We start from the raw sequence: 15,014 nt of genomic DNA, 5'->3' as shown, positions 1-15,014 counted from the left end.
TCACTGAGGGCAAAGTTTAGCTAATTACATTGTAGTTATTCATCTGGGAGGCAAACACAGAAACATCTGCCTATTTAACAACATACCCAGCCAGCCGTGTTGCCTAGTGTGGAATGAATGAATAAACACTTACACAATCATGGGTAAAAAAAAAAGAAACTAATAACAAAGCGCAGTGAAGAAGACAAAAAGAGAATACACAGTGCAAAAAAAAGATGCATGGACATAATATAATGTGAAAATAGCGTAAGGGAAAGTAGTGAGAGGTGGCAGAAATTGGGCCAACGTGTGTGGAACAACAGGGATGGTGAGGGAGAAAGAGTGAGCTAGAGAAGGTGTGAGAGGAGGAGGGAGGTCAGTAGAGATGTGGAGATGGGCGGAGGAGGAGGGGGAGAGATGAGCCCCCAGTGCTCAGCTGTCAGTGCTTCCTCTGCAGGTGGGGCAAGAGGAGTGCCAAGTCCCTCTCTCCCACTCACACAGACACCCATGCATCACTCTATAATGGATGCTTTACACTGGTGCCAGAGAGAGAAAGACTGAGGAGGGGGGTGCATGGTGAGGAGACGAAAGAGAGACATGGGGGAAGGGTGGGTATACTGGAAAAAGAAAGAAACTGCTATGAGGTACAGGGGAAAGGAGCTGAAGAAAAAGCCTCAGAGATCAAGGCAGTGGAGTTGAGGTAAGTGCAGCAGGGAAATGGATGGCTGGATAGACAGACAGACAGGAAGACAGACAGACAGAAACCTCCATCAAGTCATTAGACCAATCAAGGGAGGAAACAGACGAGACAGTCTGGGAGCAATATGATGCAGCTATTGGTTTAATTGATCTAAAGCCTAACAGGATCAAAGAACGCCGGGGCACAGCCAGGAGCTGCAGCCACCGCTCCCCCTCCACTGCTGCTGTCACTGTCCATTAGGAGGTGTATGAATGTGCCCTTGACAGTGATTTATCAAGAATGATTCATATATGGCATCACCTGAACTAATGACTTGCCAGCGTCTTCACTGGGGATTGCAGGTCATCAACAGATGACATATTCTGTAGTCACCTCGTTCATCAGGTGCGATTAGATTCCAAAAGCAATCTCAGCGATACATCACCAGATGGGTCTTATTGTATTGTCTTGGAGAATATTGCTGAGAGAGCCCATGTGTGCCACATGTCACTCAAGCTGCCGGGGCCCATTCGTACAGTTGTGGATCTGGGGCTACAGGTATATGCAATGCTCTGAGCTATTACCTTGGTTGATGGAGGCATGGATTTACTAAAGTACTCAATTATCCCCTGCTTCTTTCTCTGACCTGCTGCTAGGCTCTTTAACACCTATAACTCCATGCTTTATAGGCTCAACTACCTGCTGCAAGCAGAGACAGACTGATGGCTGGACTACCTGAATGAACTGCCTCCACCGTTTTCGGGCCATTTGTCATTTCTTCATTCCTCTGCTCTCTTCTGGCTAGGGATAGGTAAAGCTGCCTCACTGTGATGGACAGCCCAACTGGATTTATTTTTAGAGTGTTACCTCAAGCCGGCTATGTGACCTCAGTGGAGTCATCTTTACCCTAATAACACCCTACCCACCTCACATTAGTCTGCAGGGCCTCCTTTTTACTTCTGCTCTATACAACTTTGGCTTAATTTTCTCTTTGCAACGGTGAGTAGTGAAGAGAAAAAACCTATTTGCTGCCTGAATTAGGCCATTTCCAATTGCGTGCGAGCTCAAAAGAGAGTAATACCTTTTAGTTGGTGAATAAACCCCCATCTTTGTTTTGTTAAAATAAAGCAATTATGCTCTGCTATAGAAAGTCAAAGACATTCAAAGAGCGAAAAATGCCACATGGGCCACTTGTTAAAAGCGGTTTGCTTTTTCCTCACAATGATGGCCTCACTATATGGCAGACAACAAAGCCGAGTAGTCAGCGTAAATAAATACAAGCATTCTTGCGCCGCAGAGATGGCATCCCCCTGGTTTAATTATCGCTCTTGTCAATCGAGGTGGAAGAATACGGCACCTGACAAGGCGCGTCCCCATTCTCTCATCGGCCTTTTTTCACACCCTGAGATGCACAGACACCCTTCAGCAAACAGCCAAATCAAACCCCAAGATGGAGGCATTCTGTTGCCCTAAACACCCAGGTAACTTTACAGTGTCGAGTTGCTGAATGCCTTTGACACCTCAGAAATGGGTTCTTTTCAACTTCAACAATTGTCCGTGTTTTTTCTCAAGCATGAGGCATTTGCACAACAATGGCAGCTGCATTGTGTATGAATAACTTTCCAGGGATGTGGTTATGCAGATATCTTTCCCGGTGACTCCAATTCACATTCCAGCTCTTGCAAGGTGCCTTTATTTGATGCTTACACTCCACAGGCAACGGATGGCTGCTGCAGGGTGCCTGAGCCCACAGAAATGAAGTCGACACACTAAGTGCCGATGGATTGCACCTCCAGATCTGTATGGCGAGAGCACAGCACAGGAACATTATGGAGCGGGGTGTGCAGGCCTGTAGGCCATTCCGCAGGGAGAATCTCCCATGGGTCTCGTTTCAGAGAGGAAACCAACACGTTATTTTCAAAAGGTCAAAGACAGATGTAACATTCCAGTTAAAGCAGTGAAGAAGTGTAAGACTCACACAGGACTGTTGGCCTCCCTCTCCACTCCGTAAGATAAGGTAATTTGGAGCAGCATTTTTATTAGCCCTAGATTATGTGTTGATATTTCAGGATCCAGCAATGAATGAGCACACAAGTTACCAATACATTCTCATAATTCCCAGCAGCCGCACTACAACGGTGTTTGAGTTGTTCCCTCTAAGGACAACTATAAACTTGCATGTACATGGTAAATGATTGTCAGAGCAGAGGTTAGGTGCTCATGGCAATGCAGGCTTTGAATCCGGCAGCACTGTATCAGCAAGATTGACAGAGGCAGATTGATTTAAGGTCCAATAAACATTGTTGTCATGCTTGTTTCCTTCCCCTATAGGTCCGCGAGTTAAATACATGGCAGCACAGTAGTCATTTGCACTGATTTGTGCAGTGAAATCACAAGAGGGCGCAGACAAGACCCGCAGAGAAGTCTACTTGCCACCCTTCTATGTGAAGTCATGTCAGTCACAGTGCCATTAAACCTCAAAATATTAAGAGATTCAAATACAATAATTAAAATTATGAAGAATAACCCCCCCTCCATGTCAGATGTAGTGTATATATAAGATCTGACGCATGTTGGTCTGCAACGATTATTCTAATTATCGATCAATCTGTCACTTGTGTTCTTGATTAGTCAAATCGATCATTTGGTCCATAAAATATGCTAAACAAATACCCACACAATATGTGATGTTCAAATTCCTTGTTTTGTCCAACCAACAGCCCCCAAAACCCAAATATATTACATTTACCCTTAGAGAAGAAAACCAAATGTGTTGATCTGGAACCAGTGAACTGTTTAGCTTATATACCTTAAGAAATACTTAAATGAATTATTGATTATTAAAATAGTTGCCAGTTGATTTACTTTGCTCCCGTTTTTTTTTTTAAGAATGACTAAAAGCTTAATCGACTTCTCGTGTCAGCTCTAGAAATGTCAACTCTACACATATCAGTGCTTTAAACATTATATGTAGTGCTCACACGAATATGCATTAAAGTTATTATGTATGAAAATATAAATGAATTAACTCTTTCATTTGTTGAAACTCTTACATCTACAAAATAAAAATGGCCAGAATAAATACACTTTATCTGTACAATCTATACAAAAATGTATGCCTCAATGTCTGACTTTTGTCACCTCCTGAATCAGCTCCTTCAGCCTTGGCTATATGTGAATACTGCTTGTCTAGCATTTATACGCAAACATGTAAAGCCAGTCAGTGATAGTGAGGCGCATTTTGGATTAATTAAGCAAGTGACTGATTAATTGTTGATTTGATTTGGCAAACTAATCAGCATGATTTCATTTGGGGTCCAGTCCATGTCCATATTATGAAATATTTCACCTAAACCCATGACATTACGTCAACCCATGACCTAATCTGTTACAAATCATTATTTTTATTTACTGCTTCTATTCATTTGTTGTTTGCCTCACTATCGGTATCATATACATATATATATTCTATATGGAATATTTGTTTTGTTTACACTGCAGAGGAAGGAGTCTTGAGTCTCCCATTGTGAGGGAGGCGGTGGGGAGAAAAAGATGTTTTAACAGAAATAACAAAACTGTGATGAGTGTTGGGTGTAGCTTATGACTGAAACACGGACCGCTACAGAAGAAAGTCAGACAGGCACAAACTCAGTAATAAATGTTGATTAACTTTGATTAATATGAATATTGACTTTTTTAAGAATATCATAAAGTCAATCAAATCATCTAGATATTCAGTTTTCTATTACTGTTGTCTTTATCAAGTTAAAATGTTAGACCAAATGTATCCATTTAATGATACTTTCATCACCAATGCTATAATTTAACCTACAAAATTTCTGGGGTATAACACATAGGAACTGTCAAATTCATGTGTGTCATTTTAATTTAGGTTATTAAAGCTCTTCTTGGCCAGAGAGTTTGCCTTCAGGCGATTCACCGAATGCACATCCTTGACCTTACTTGATCATAAAGGGCATGGCTGTTTGTGTCTCACTGTAATCATTACATCACACTCAAGTCACTCACAGAGGCTCTGGTTTATCACCCAATCAGTTGAAGGAAATTGTACAGTAATGCATCAAGTCCTATGACTTCCAAGCCACATCCTTTCCAAGACAGTGAATCATAAATTGTAGTAAAAAAAAGGAGTTCGCTATGAAGAGCAGCCATTAATAAAGTTAATATTTCAGATTTGATTTAAAAAAAATGTCCCGCCACGCCATTTGATTTTTTCAATCACTCTGATCCTTGACGTCCCACGATGCATTTCTCCACTAACCTTCTATGCTATCCTTCACACTAAATGGATTCAAAAACTTGTTACCCTTTGCTGAGAACCGAGGACCTGTCACACTGCCCTCTCGATACTCATGGTTTCAGGGGGTTTCAGTGTTTGCTGGGTGGTGTCTTGCATTAAAAATCCTTGGTAGTCATTGCGCTGCTGTAATAAACCCAAGCATTTAACATGCACATTTATGGTCCTCAATAACCCAGAAGTCTTAATAAAAATGAAAGCTGACATTGGCATGAAGGATCCTCCACACTAGCTGTCTTTAATGTCCAAGACGTTCCATTAAAAGGGGAGCACTTCCTCAGAAGCGGAGCTTTTATCCTGATTGCTTACAGGAAGAGAGAGAGAGAAAAAACGAAACCAAACGACCTTCAGTGGCTCTACAACTAGCCTTTCCCTCATGTGTGCTTTATGAATAGACACGCTTGTGTGCACATACGTACATCTTCATGTGTGTAGATATACAGTCTGTTTTCTGTAGGTTGGGATGGGAGAAGCCAATAAATCAACCCTCTTATACGCACGCACAATAAGATATATGTACAAATACACATGCCTGAGTCATTGGCTACTTGATATTCTGTTCATGTGCATGGAAGCCATCTCAGGTTTTATATCATAATGATTATTAAGAGATAGGGAAAAAGCCAAATCTGCATGTTCAATTAGTGCTTGTGCGATGCCAGATAGATAATACATGGGACTGGCTAATGTCCTTGCTTCTGAACTTCTTCAGCTGCTTTCTGTTTGAAGCCGGAGAAAAAGCAGATGGGGACAGAGATTTCCCTCTGTGGGAACACAACTGTTGCTACATTTAATAAGCCAGTCAAAAACACTCTCCTGCCGAGAGAGACTGCGCTTTTAATGACCATTCTGCTTCCAAAGTCTCAGATGTGCGGCTAGATTGCTTGCCATACAGCAGACAAGGCAGCCATCTTATTAATAGCAGCGCACCACACATGCAGACCCGGGAGTATAAACCCAGAGAGGGAGAAAGGGAGAGAGAAACACTGGCACATGGAAAGAAAGTGCATGTCCCTTGCATGCTTTGACTGTCTGTGGAGGCAGGGAGACAGATGGGTGCAGTGAGGAGGAGATTAGATGGAGGAGGCAGGGCACAGACCGCGGTCTAAAAAATCCAACCCTCATGAGAGGACGTCCAGGCCAGCCTCCACGCAGGTCAGAAGGGGAGGGAGGGGAGGGGGACTCGGTGATGGATGTACCCTGTGACCGGAGCCCTCGGCACGCCCACTTGGAGACGCCACCAAGGCCAGGCCAGAGGAGCAGGCAATCAAAGAGAGAGGCCGCGGGGCTAGGATGATATAGGAGGATCCAGCTTATTAAACAGGATTCAGGAGGAGCATGGAGCATCTGAAGTAAGTTGTCACTCTGCCACCAAAGGAGTCAGTTAGATGGAAAGTCTATGCACTGTAGGCAGTGATGACAGACTGTGTACAGGAAGAGTGGGAATACTGTCATTAAATACACCAACACACCAGGGACTTGCAGAACACTGTGTCATCACCGATTTACTTTTTCTTTTTTACCTAGGCCTCGTTATCCTGCATCTGAGCAGCAGGTGAAGGAAAATGTTTGTGTCTGAGTGTGTGCACATGTGCGCATACTAGACATGTGGATCCTATGCTAGGCTAACACACCATACCCAATGCTACTCCTGAATTCAAACACGCTGCATTCAATGTAATAACACCATGCCTCCATTTCTACGTGCCAGCAGAGGGATAAGATGTGCATTTTTATTCATGACGAAATAAAAAGTCAAAAAGGAGATGCACTGTTTATAATATAGTTTCCTGATTGAGATTCCATTCACAGTGCAAAGTAGGAAAGTCAATCCTGAGACGCAACAGTGTGCTAACATGGATAGGAAAGTATAACACAAATCCATTAGAGGCCAGGTGTGTTCATGCCACAGTGTATAATTCATTTGATTATAGATTTTTACTTCAATTTTCCCTGCCATGCAGATCCAACGCACTTTGATTCCTTTTGTTGTTTATTGCGTTGCCTTGGCAACGAGACCATCCTACCAGTTTTCACTTCAACAGTTAAGATTATAGGAGAGAAGAAAGATGAGGAGAGGAGGGGTAAAGTACATCAGTGGCTGTGAAAACAGGTGCAAAAAGACATTTCTTCACTTGGATTTCCTGTCACATACTGCAGCCCACTCCAGTCCTAAACTTTATATAATTACAACAATCTGTGCTCTGAGAGAGACTGTGTGAAATCTGATTGCCATTGGTAACATTCGCAGCAAGAGTCCCGGCGTGATAGAAGGCTTCCTGTTTCAATTTCCTAGGATCCCTCAAGTTTTACTGGCTCTTTTTTTTATCCCATCAGTGGGGCATACATTTCCATTCAGGGGAAAAAAACAGACCCGGTAATATCCAATTTACTAGGAGGCAGAGGAGATGGTTTCACTGGCAGTATAATAACATGCTACATGGAGCGTAGCATTATAGAGTATGAATAAAAAAGGCATTTATGGTAAAATTCAATCCAAAAGCAGTCATCATTCATTGGAGGAAATCAAGGCAATTAGTAACACTTTAATGCAAATTGGGGAATGCAAAACACATCACAAATCCCTGGCGCTGTAATGGAGACCAAAGAAGAGCAGCTCAAATGACCTCTTTGAAATGCATGTTGGTTTACTATTCTAAAAATCCAAGAACAGAGATCTCACTCTGCCTAGTCACAAGAATTGTGTTTGTTAGTCTGTGTGGTGTTTGGGCACATGCTTTCCGCAGCTGACTATACTACAGCCTAAGACCACTCCTCTATCTAATGTAATTAACTTCTATGTACAGCAAAAGCTCTATGTCACATATCCAACGACGTGTGTACAAAGAAGCATGTTTGTGGCTTGTTAACGTGTCCACAAACAGGCTACGTGATCGTGGCTGAATGTAAAAGGACGTATCATTTGGCATATTAACACTTCATTAAAAAATGTAGAAAAACACTAACATTGTTATACAACAACACCTCAATCCTGATGGCCTGTCATGCACGCAACACCGCTATCAATTAAAAGCCAAACAAACAGTCAGCTTTTAAATGGATGGGCAAATACGTGACTGGCTGCAATAATTCCAGGTTATGGATGATGCGGTGTCCATATGGCCCTGCAGGGTGCAATTCAAATTTGGAGTTCCAAGAAACTGTTCATTCACACAAGCCAAAGCACTTCCTGCAAGAACTTACCTATAAGCAGTGAGGTCTTAATCAAATGATGCATTAGAGGAGCATGAGTATGAGGGATGTTCATCGCATGTCCAGGTTAAGCGCACATGCTGCATTTAGTATTAAAGACATGGCCAACATCGCCAGTAAATCATCATGAAGTAGCATTAGGGTAGGCAGCAGATAAACAACATGGCTTACAAAGTGTGCGTGTGGGTGTCAGTTAGCATGACTGTGGCTGCACTAAAAGCCTTCCCTGGTACACCAGGACCTTTTTTATCTTGCTTACAAAGACACATTAGACCTACATGTTTATTTCCGACATAGTGAGGGGAAACTAGCAAACCAGAAGAGTACGTCAAGACCCACATGGGGTCTGAAATCGGCTGTGGAGTTTCAATTTCAGGATGGGAATGAACATCACAGTCATTTAAATGCAAACACCTGCTTCTTAAAACATTTGTTATGCTGTGGAGTACAGTCGAATACATTACTCAATAACTCGCTGGCCGCAACGGCAATTTCTAATATCAAGCAGCCGACACACCAGCCGGCGTGAGCTTCACAGCTGTATCACCCATACCCCTACCCCACCCCCCCACCCTAACTCAGTGGGAGTACCTTCAGAGTGGTGGGAGAGAGTAAGCAGGCTGACGCAGGAAGCGCCGATCCCAGAACCAAACACAGTGATGCGGTTGGAGTCGCCTCCGAAGAAGCCGATGTTCTCGCTGATCCACCTTAAAGCCTGGATCTGGTCCAGGAGCCCGTAGTTCCCTTTAGCAGCCTGGTCACCAGTACTGAGGAAGCCTGCAACACACACACACACACACACACACACACACACACACACATATTCAGATATTTAAAACTCACCCAGGGACAGCTAATTAAATAAATCACAGTGTCATACATACTAAAATTTGCACTTGACCAAAATAAAAAAATGAGCTAGTCTGCAACTTGTACATGCAATATGTCACGGCTATTTAATGTCCATGTGCACCTGTAGCATAAAAGGTTAGCCGTAATGACTAACCACACCCCGTTTTATTTTTAGAAGAACCATTGTTGGTAAAATAGGAGTGAGTGAGACTGCACCTTATGGGAAATCAATGGACCTGCAGCTTATGGGAAATCAATGGCATGTTACCCTGGGTGAATACCCAGGGTAACATGCCATCATCAGATATATTGGGCAGTCATTTTGAATCTATGAAAACTCCACAGACAGAGAGAGGAAAAGATCATGTGAAGCTTTAAAACCCTGTGCATGGACGGCAACTTCATCATACATCCTATCAGAGTTACCACCTTCCTTTGACATATTCCGATGGTCTCTTACACTCTAAACATTCACAACAGGAGCTATCCACGTACACTTTTCCCTGTGTCTGTGTAATCTGCAATATGATGTCTGAGCTGGACAGAGAGTCTCTCTTGGGTACATCGGAGCTCATGTTAACACACCGCCCTCTCCCAGCTACTCTCCAGGGCCTAAGCCCTGCTGAATGATGGGTAATCTAGAGTCGTGGGAGAAGATCAAAGGCAAGCAATCCCAGAACTCCCTACGGTGGACTCGGTGTCCATCAAAACCCTGAACATGCATGTGGGGTGACAGCCAGGAGACATGTGTGGAAACCGAGACCCCTGTCTCTTTAGTGGCAGCAAAAAACATTTCACAAGCAGTAAATGTGTTGGTGGGTGAATTCTCGCAAGCCTCCAGCGATGGTCCTTCAGCATCTCAGCATTGTTTCTAACATCTATTTCATGGTCAGTGCCTGCATATAATGATGAGCTCTCTGTGTTTAAGTCTTGCGGGGAAAAGGGAATAGTTTTGTTATCAACTGTGTACAAAAAAAAAGAGATAAAATCTGTGTGCTTTTTGATGGGTCAGCACAGCAACGCACACTTTAGATAAACACAGATTAGAAAGCAGCTGCTCATTAGCTGTTTATTGCACGTATGTACATAAAGGATGAGTGTCTGCCAATCCCAAAGTTTTTTTTTTCTGTGAATCAGAGACTATAGAGACAAAAACCTCCTGCCCCACCCCCGACAGCACACCCGCCTCGCCCAGAGTCCCTATTGGCAGCGACAAAGAGGGTGGGCAGGGGAAAGGTCAGGCCTGATCATCGATAGGAAAGAGGCGGTGGCACAGGAAGCAAAGCAGGAGACAAATGGATCAACAGATGGTCTCCTTCAGACGCATCCCTGAGGATGACAGAGCAGCAGGGCACATGCAGAGAGAGAGAGAGTGAAAGAGACAGGCAGAGGAACAGAGACGGACATAGGCAGAGAGAGGAGGACTCCAATTGAAGAGCTTTCCTTTTCTTTTTCTCTTGCGGCTCCTCCTCGTGTTCCGTCTTAACTAAAGGACAACAGCTTTTACAACCCTCTCCCGGGTGCTGTGGAGAGAAAGGAGACGTGACGCTCTCAGAATAACCCTCATTTGCGAAATGGTTCACACTTCTCCAAGTGTGTGTCAGATGGGGTTATGAAATGTCAGGAGACTGGCACGTGAAAAGGATTCAGTGCTACTGTTTGCCTAATTGAAAAGATATAGTAAACATTATCCATTTGGCATTGTAATAGGAGGAATTACTAAACAACAAAATGCAAATCATTAGACTTGGATCCCCAGCTGGCAGTATAAAGTGCTGCTCAATGCTCTAGTATTTTTGTGACTTTTTGTTTAGCCACGTTGATTGCTTTGCATCTAGAAATTAAACTGGTCATTAAAATGTAGAGGTGGACTGCAATATCTTAGGCAACAAGACAGGCTGCAGGCAGGATTTAAAAATACATTTAATATAGCTGCTGGTTATGTTTTAATTGGAAAGGTGACAGAAAGTATTTTCTTTGGAAAACAATTAAGATAGCAAAGTAATTGTTTTTATGCATGGCTATTTCTATGTTTATATTTATAGCAGACCGCTGTGTTTAGGCTTGTGCTCTGGAGGTGTTTGGTTCTTTTTTGTTTTATGTCCATCACCTATGCATCACCTCCGGACATTCAGTCTGCTTTGTGAGACTAAGATAAAGGAACTGACTGTTTAAATAATAACAAATAACAATGTTTCCCTTTGTCTCTTGTTTGAGTTATCTACATTTCTGAACTCCCATGCTCACCAGGGATCGGGTTATAGATTTCCAGATCTAGCAGATGATCCCCGTCTCGTCAGCGCTGCGTGGGTTTTGGCTGCACATGAACCTGTTCACGGCTCACTCCTACACAGGACCTTGGGATTCTGGGCAGCTACTCAGTGCTTCTAAACTCTTTGGTCAGGATGGTTATGTGCTTGACTGTGCTACTCAACCTGAAATTCAATTGGGATTTTTAATACACACTAGATGTGTAGACACTTTACAATTTAATTATAAATTGCAATCACATGATATCCATCTTTGTTAGCTGCCATTTAACTTTGGCACAATCAGTATACACAAGTACAGTGTCCCAAGTCAAGTTGATTCAACAAAACATAAAATAATCATTAAACAGTAAATAGTTGTCGTTGATCTGATACTTTGAAAGTAAAGTGCATAGAAATTAATTTGCACTAAATAAATGTTCTCTGTGACATTATAAATCGCGCCTGTTGTGACTTCTGTAACAAACTGTAGATTAAATGTGGGATGTTTTTTTTCCAATTACATCTCAATAACTGAAACGAGGTCCAAGCCTTAAACCTTCAAGCTGCACATCTATGTCATATATGGGGTTTCTCTTAAAAAACAGACATTGTTTTGTTTATCAAGCACAAATAGTTCAGTGGGACATGCTTTGTTTGGACAGAGAAAATGCCCTCAAGTTGAACTACACTGGAGAAAAGGAATCATACAACTGATCTTCATTTAAGTCCACCTTCTTAAATCATGTACTCCAAAATGTAGTTAATATGATCTGTTGAGAAAACTGGTTATATAAGCATCACTTGCAAAAGGTCATGCAAACGTATAACAATCCAAAAATGGAATTTAACCTGTCTACACATCAGCAGTCCACACAGCTGGATTTGCATGAACAGCCCTTATTCACCGCAAACAAATGGCACGAGTTAATAACTATGATTCTGTACTCTTTCTCTGCATGTTAGAACTGTAATTTGTCCTGACTGATTACATGATGTGTTTTTGTTTCGTGTCTCAAAGATGTTCTCCCTTGACAGTGATGTGGTGCACTTTTGCCGTATGAAGAACTGATATTTTCCCCTTGTGGCAGCGCAGAGTCAGAATTTCAGCCACAGCGGCGAATGTGGTCTGGACGCAGCTAGGTCAGGTCGCACCTGTCACCTTGCATCGTCCTTGCCAGAGAAAACGCGGCGTGTATGTAGTACAGCTTCCTCTACGAGGAACTTACCCACCCTTGTCACCTTAACAAGACCAGAGGGTCAGTTAATGTATACAGCATGACAGCGTCCCCTCTCTGCAGTGTTTGAGCTTCAGCCACCGTGCCGGAAGCAATACATGAGCAGCAGACACTGATATTCAGAGACCGGGAGATCACTGCTCAAATCCAGCACCTTTGCAATTCCACACATTTTCACACACCAGCCACGATCATTGCATCACTTGAATATCAGTTGAAAGTGAGTTTATTTTTCAAAAAAATCCAGCGCCGAGCGTGATACCACAAAAATGCATTTTGCGGCTTGATTGTATTTTATCAATAAGCACGTGCCGCTATCTCAGTCTAAAGTGAGCGTCCCCGTTTCCCAGATCCGCGACAATGATTTCCTATACCCATGCCTCTCAGCATCGTTAATGCCCTATTGATTATGATTTAAATGTCTGTTTCCTATATGGTGGGCTATAACTCACAGTGTAGCGGAAAGAGGTGATGATAATGATCGCTCCGACCCCAGACATCTCTCTTAGCCTGGCCTCCCAGATAATGGAATGTGTGTAAAGTAATGGCGGACGGTGAGAAGGGGGCGAAGAAGGGTGAGGGGGAGGGCAAAAGCTTGTTATTGAGCTGAAGAGCGAGCTTAGGGACAGATGGAGGGAACGGATAGGGAGGAGTAGAGGAAAAGAGAGGAGGAGGAGGAGGAGGAGGATGGGAACAGCAGTGACGTAACTGAGGCAAAGTTTTTTTGCTTTCTGCTAGATTCATTCTGGCTTTTAATTTGCCTTTCCCCTGTTTCTTTCTCCCTCTCATCCTCTCCCTCTTTAGGGTGCTGGTTAACAAGGCTGTCTGTGTCCAAACTCTCCTTTGGTAGCACCCCCCACTTCTCCCTCTTGCCCTCCCCCTCTATCTTTTCTCCCCCCTTCTCTTCTCTGGGGAAATAAAGGCCCACACAGTCACAGCCTTGACAGCCTCCCCTAAGAATCCCCTACTACAAAAGAGCTCCAACTTCCCCCCAGCCAGGCCTGGTCTGAATGGGAGCCTCTGGGGTGTGGATGAGAAGCAGAGGAGGGAAGAGGCCACCCTCCACACAGCCACATAAAGGGCCTGTGTCTTGGGCTCATGATGAGCAAGGGACATACCCAGCAGTCCATCCTCCACGCAGGGAATCATTCCCATAAGATTTTACCTCCTCTTTTTTGTGGGGAGAAGATTTCAGCACACCGACAAGACTCCAAAAAACATAAAGGGGGGGGGTAAAGGGAAGAGGGCAGGAGGGGGGCGTTGGCTTGAATGAAGGTGATTGCCACTTGGATCAGTGTACAGCTCCTGTTTACAGCTCACTGCCCAATAACATGGCTGGAGCGCAGTCTGATCTAAGAGCAGGAAAGTGAGAGGGATAGAGAAACAGAGCGAGAGAGAAAGAGAGAAAGGCAGGCGAGCACAAGAAAGCCTCTTTATGGCAGCCTGAACACTGAAGGCCATTTACCCAACACCACATCCTTGTTTCCGGTGGAAGAGAAAATAAAGGCTTGTGGGGTAAAAAAAGAACATACTTTTTGATTGTTGCCCCTGCAAGATACTAGCTCCGTATGAATGAATACAACATGACAGCAGAATCAAACTAGAAAATGGTGAAAAAGAATTTATGTATGAGCACCTGATTCCTGCTGGCCTCATTATGAATCAATAATTAAAAGAAATATCAGACAGCAACAAAGTCATCTGATGTTTCAGGGGCCTGCCCCTCGACACTTGGGGAGTTCAAACTGAATGATACACTAAACTGCAGGGCTTTGCTGGAAATGTGAACAGGCTGATCAGAAACCCTAATGGTTCAGCTTTAATATTAGTCTCACTCGCACACAGCGACACAGACAGATGCAGCGTGTGAAGCGTGAACCAACACTGCAACTGTACCTGAAAGGTGGCTGGGTAGTCTGATGCACGATGCTGAAGAGAGAACACCATGCATACTGTGCTGTTGTATACAGACTGAGCAACTCAGATGGAAAATGTGGTTTGTATGCAACAAAGCACTGCAAAAAAAAAAGAAAAAAAGAACCAACTAAATGTCAAGAGGGAAAATCTGTGCCGCACAAACACCAAAGCTCATCTGACACATATCTGAGCCTCTAAAACCCAGATCTTTTACAGACAGACAAGGGCCTGTTACAGCTGACAGGGATGAAAAACAGACACTGTAACTCAGCGCTGGTGGTGCACGTGACAGCTGTTGTTCGTCCTGCATGTGACTTGGGGGCTGCTTAATCTGATTGTGTGATGTGTCCCAGTGGTCATGCAACACTATTCAAGGGCTCTGGTGAACAGCAGCCCTGGCAGCAACTACAAATGAGCAGTTTGCATATGTATGACCCCTGGCCTCTGAATGCCACTCAATCAATCACACATTGGCTATAATGGCTGTCGGCGTTCAGTTTTGTTGCTCCCCTGTGCTTCCCTCCCACCACCATGTCTGCCTTTGCTCGGTCTCCCTGTCATGTTTTCTG

At 43.5% G+C, this 15,014-nt stretch overlaps 1 protein-coding gene across 2 annotated transcripts in view; it reads right to left on the bottom strand.

The window, feature by feature from the left end:
• The window catches only part of nlgn3a (neuroligin 3a), a 114,334-nt gene that overhangs the window by 25,977 nt on the left and 73,343 nt on the right, over positions 1–15,014 (bottom strand). For both annotated transcript variants that reach the window (XM_038700247.1, XM_038700246.1), the window contains one exon: positions 8,781–8,966. In XM_038700247.1, the coding sequence (XP_038556175.1) occupies positions 8,781–8,966 (186 nt within the window). The remainder of the gene's footprint in view (positions 1–8,780; positions 8,967–15,014) is intronic.

Source organism: Micropterus salmoides, unplaced genomic scaffold, assembly GCF_014851395.1.
Source record: "Micropterus salmoides isolate LMB-PRFRI ecotype aquatic unplaced genomic scaffold, ASM1485139v1 Ms_hic_scaffold_5, whole genome shotgun sequence".
Taxonomy (NCBI): Eukaryota; Metazoa; Chordata; class Actinopteri; order Centrarchiformes; family Centrarchidae; genus Micropterus; species Micropterus salmoides.
This window is presented reverse-complemented; position numbering and strand designations above follow the sequence as displayed.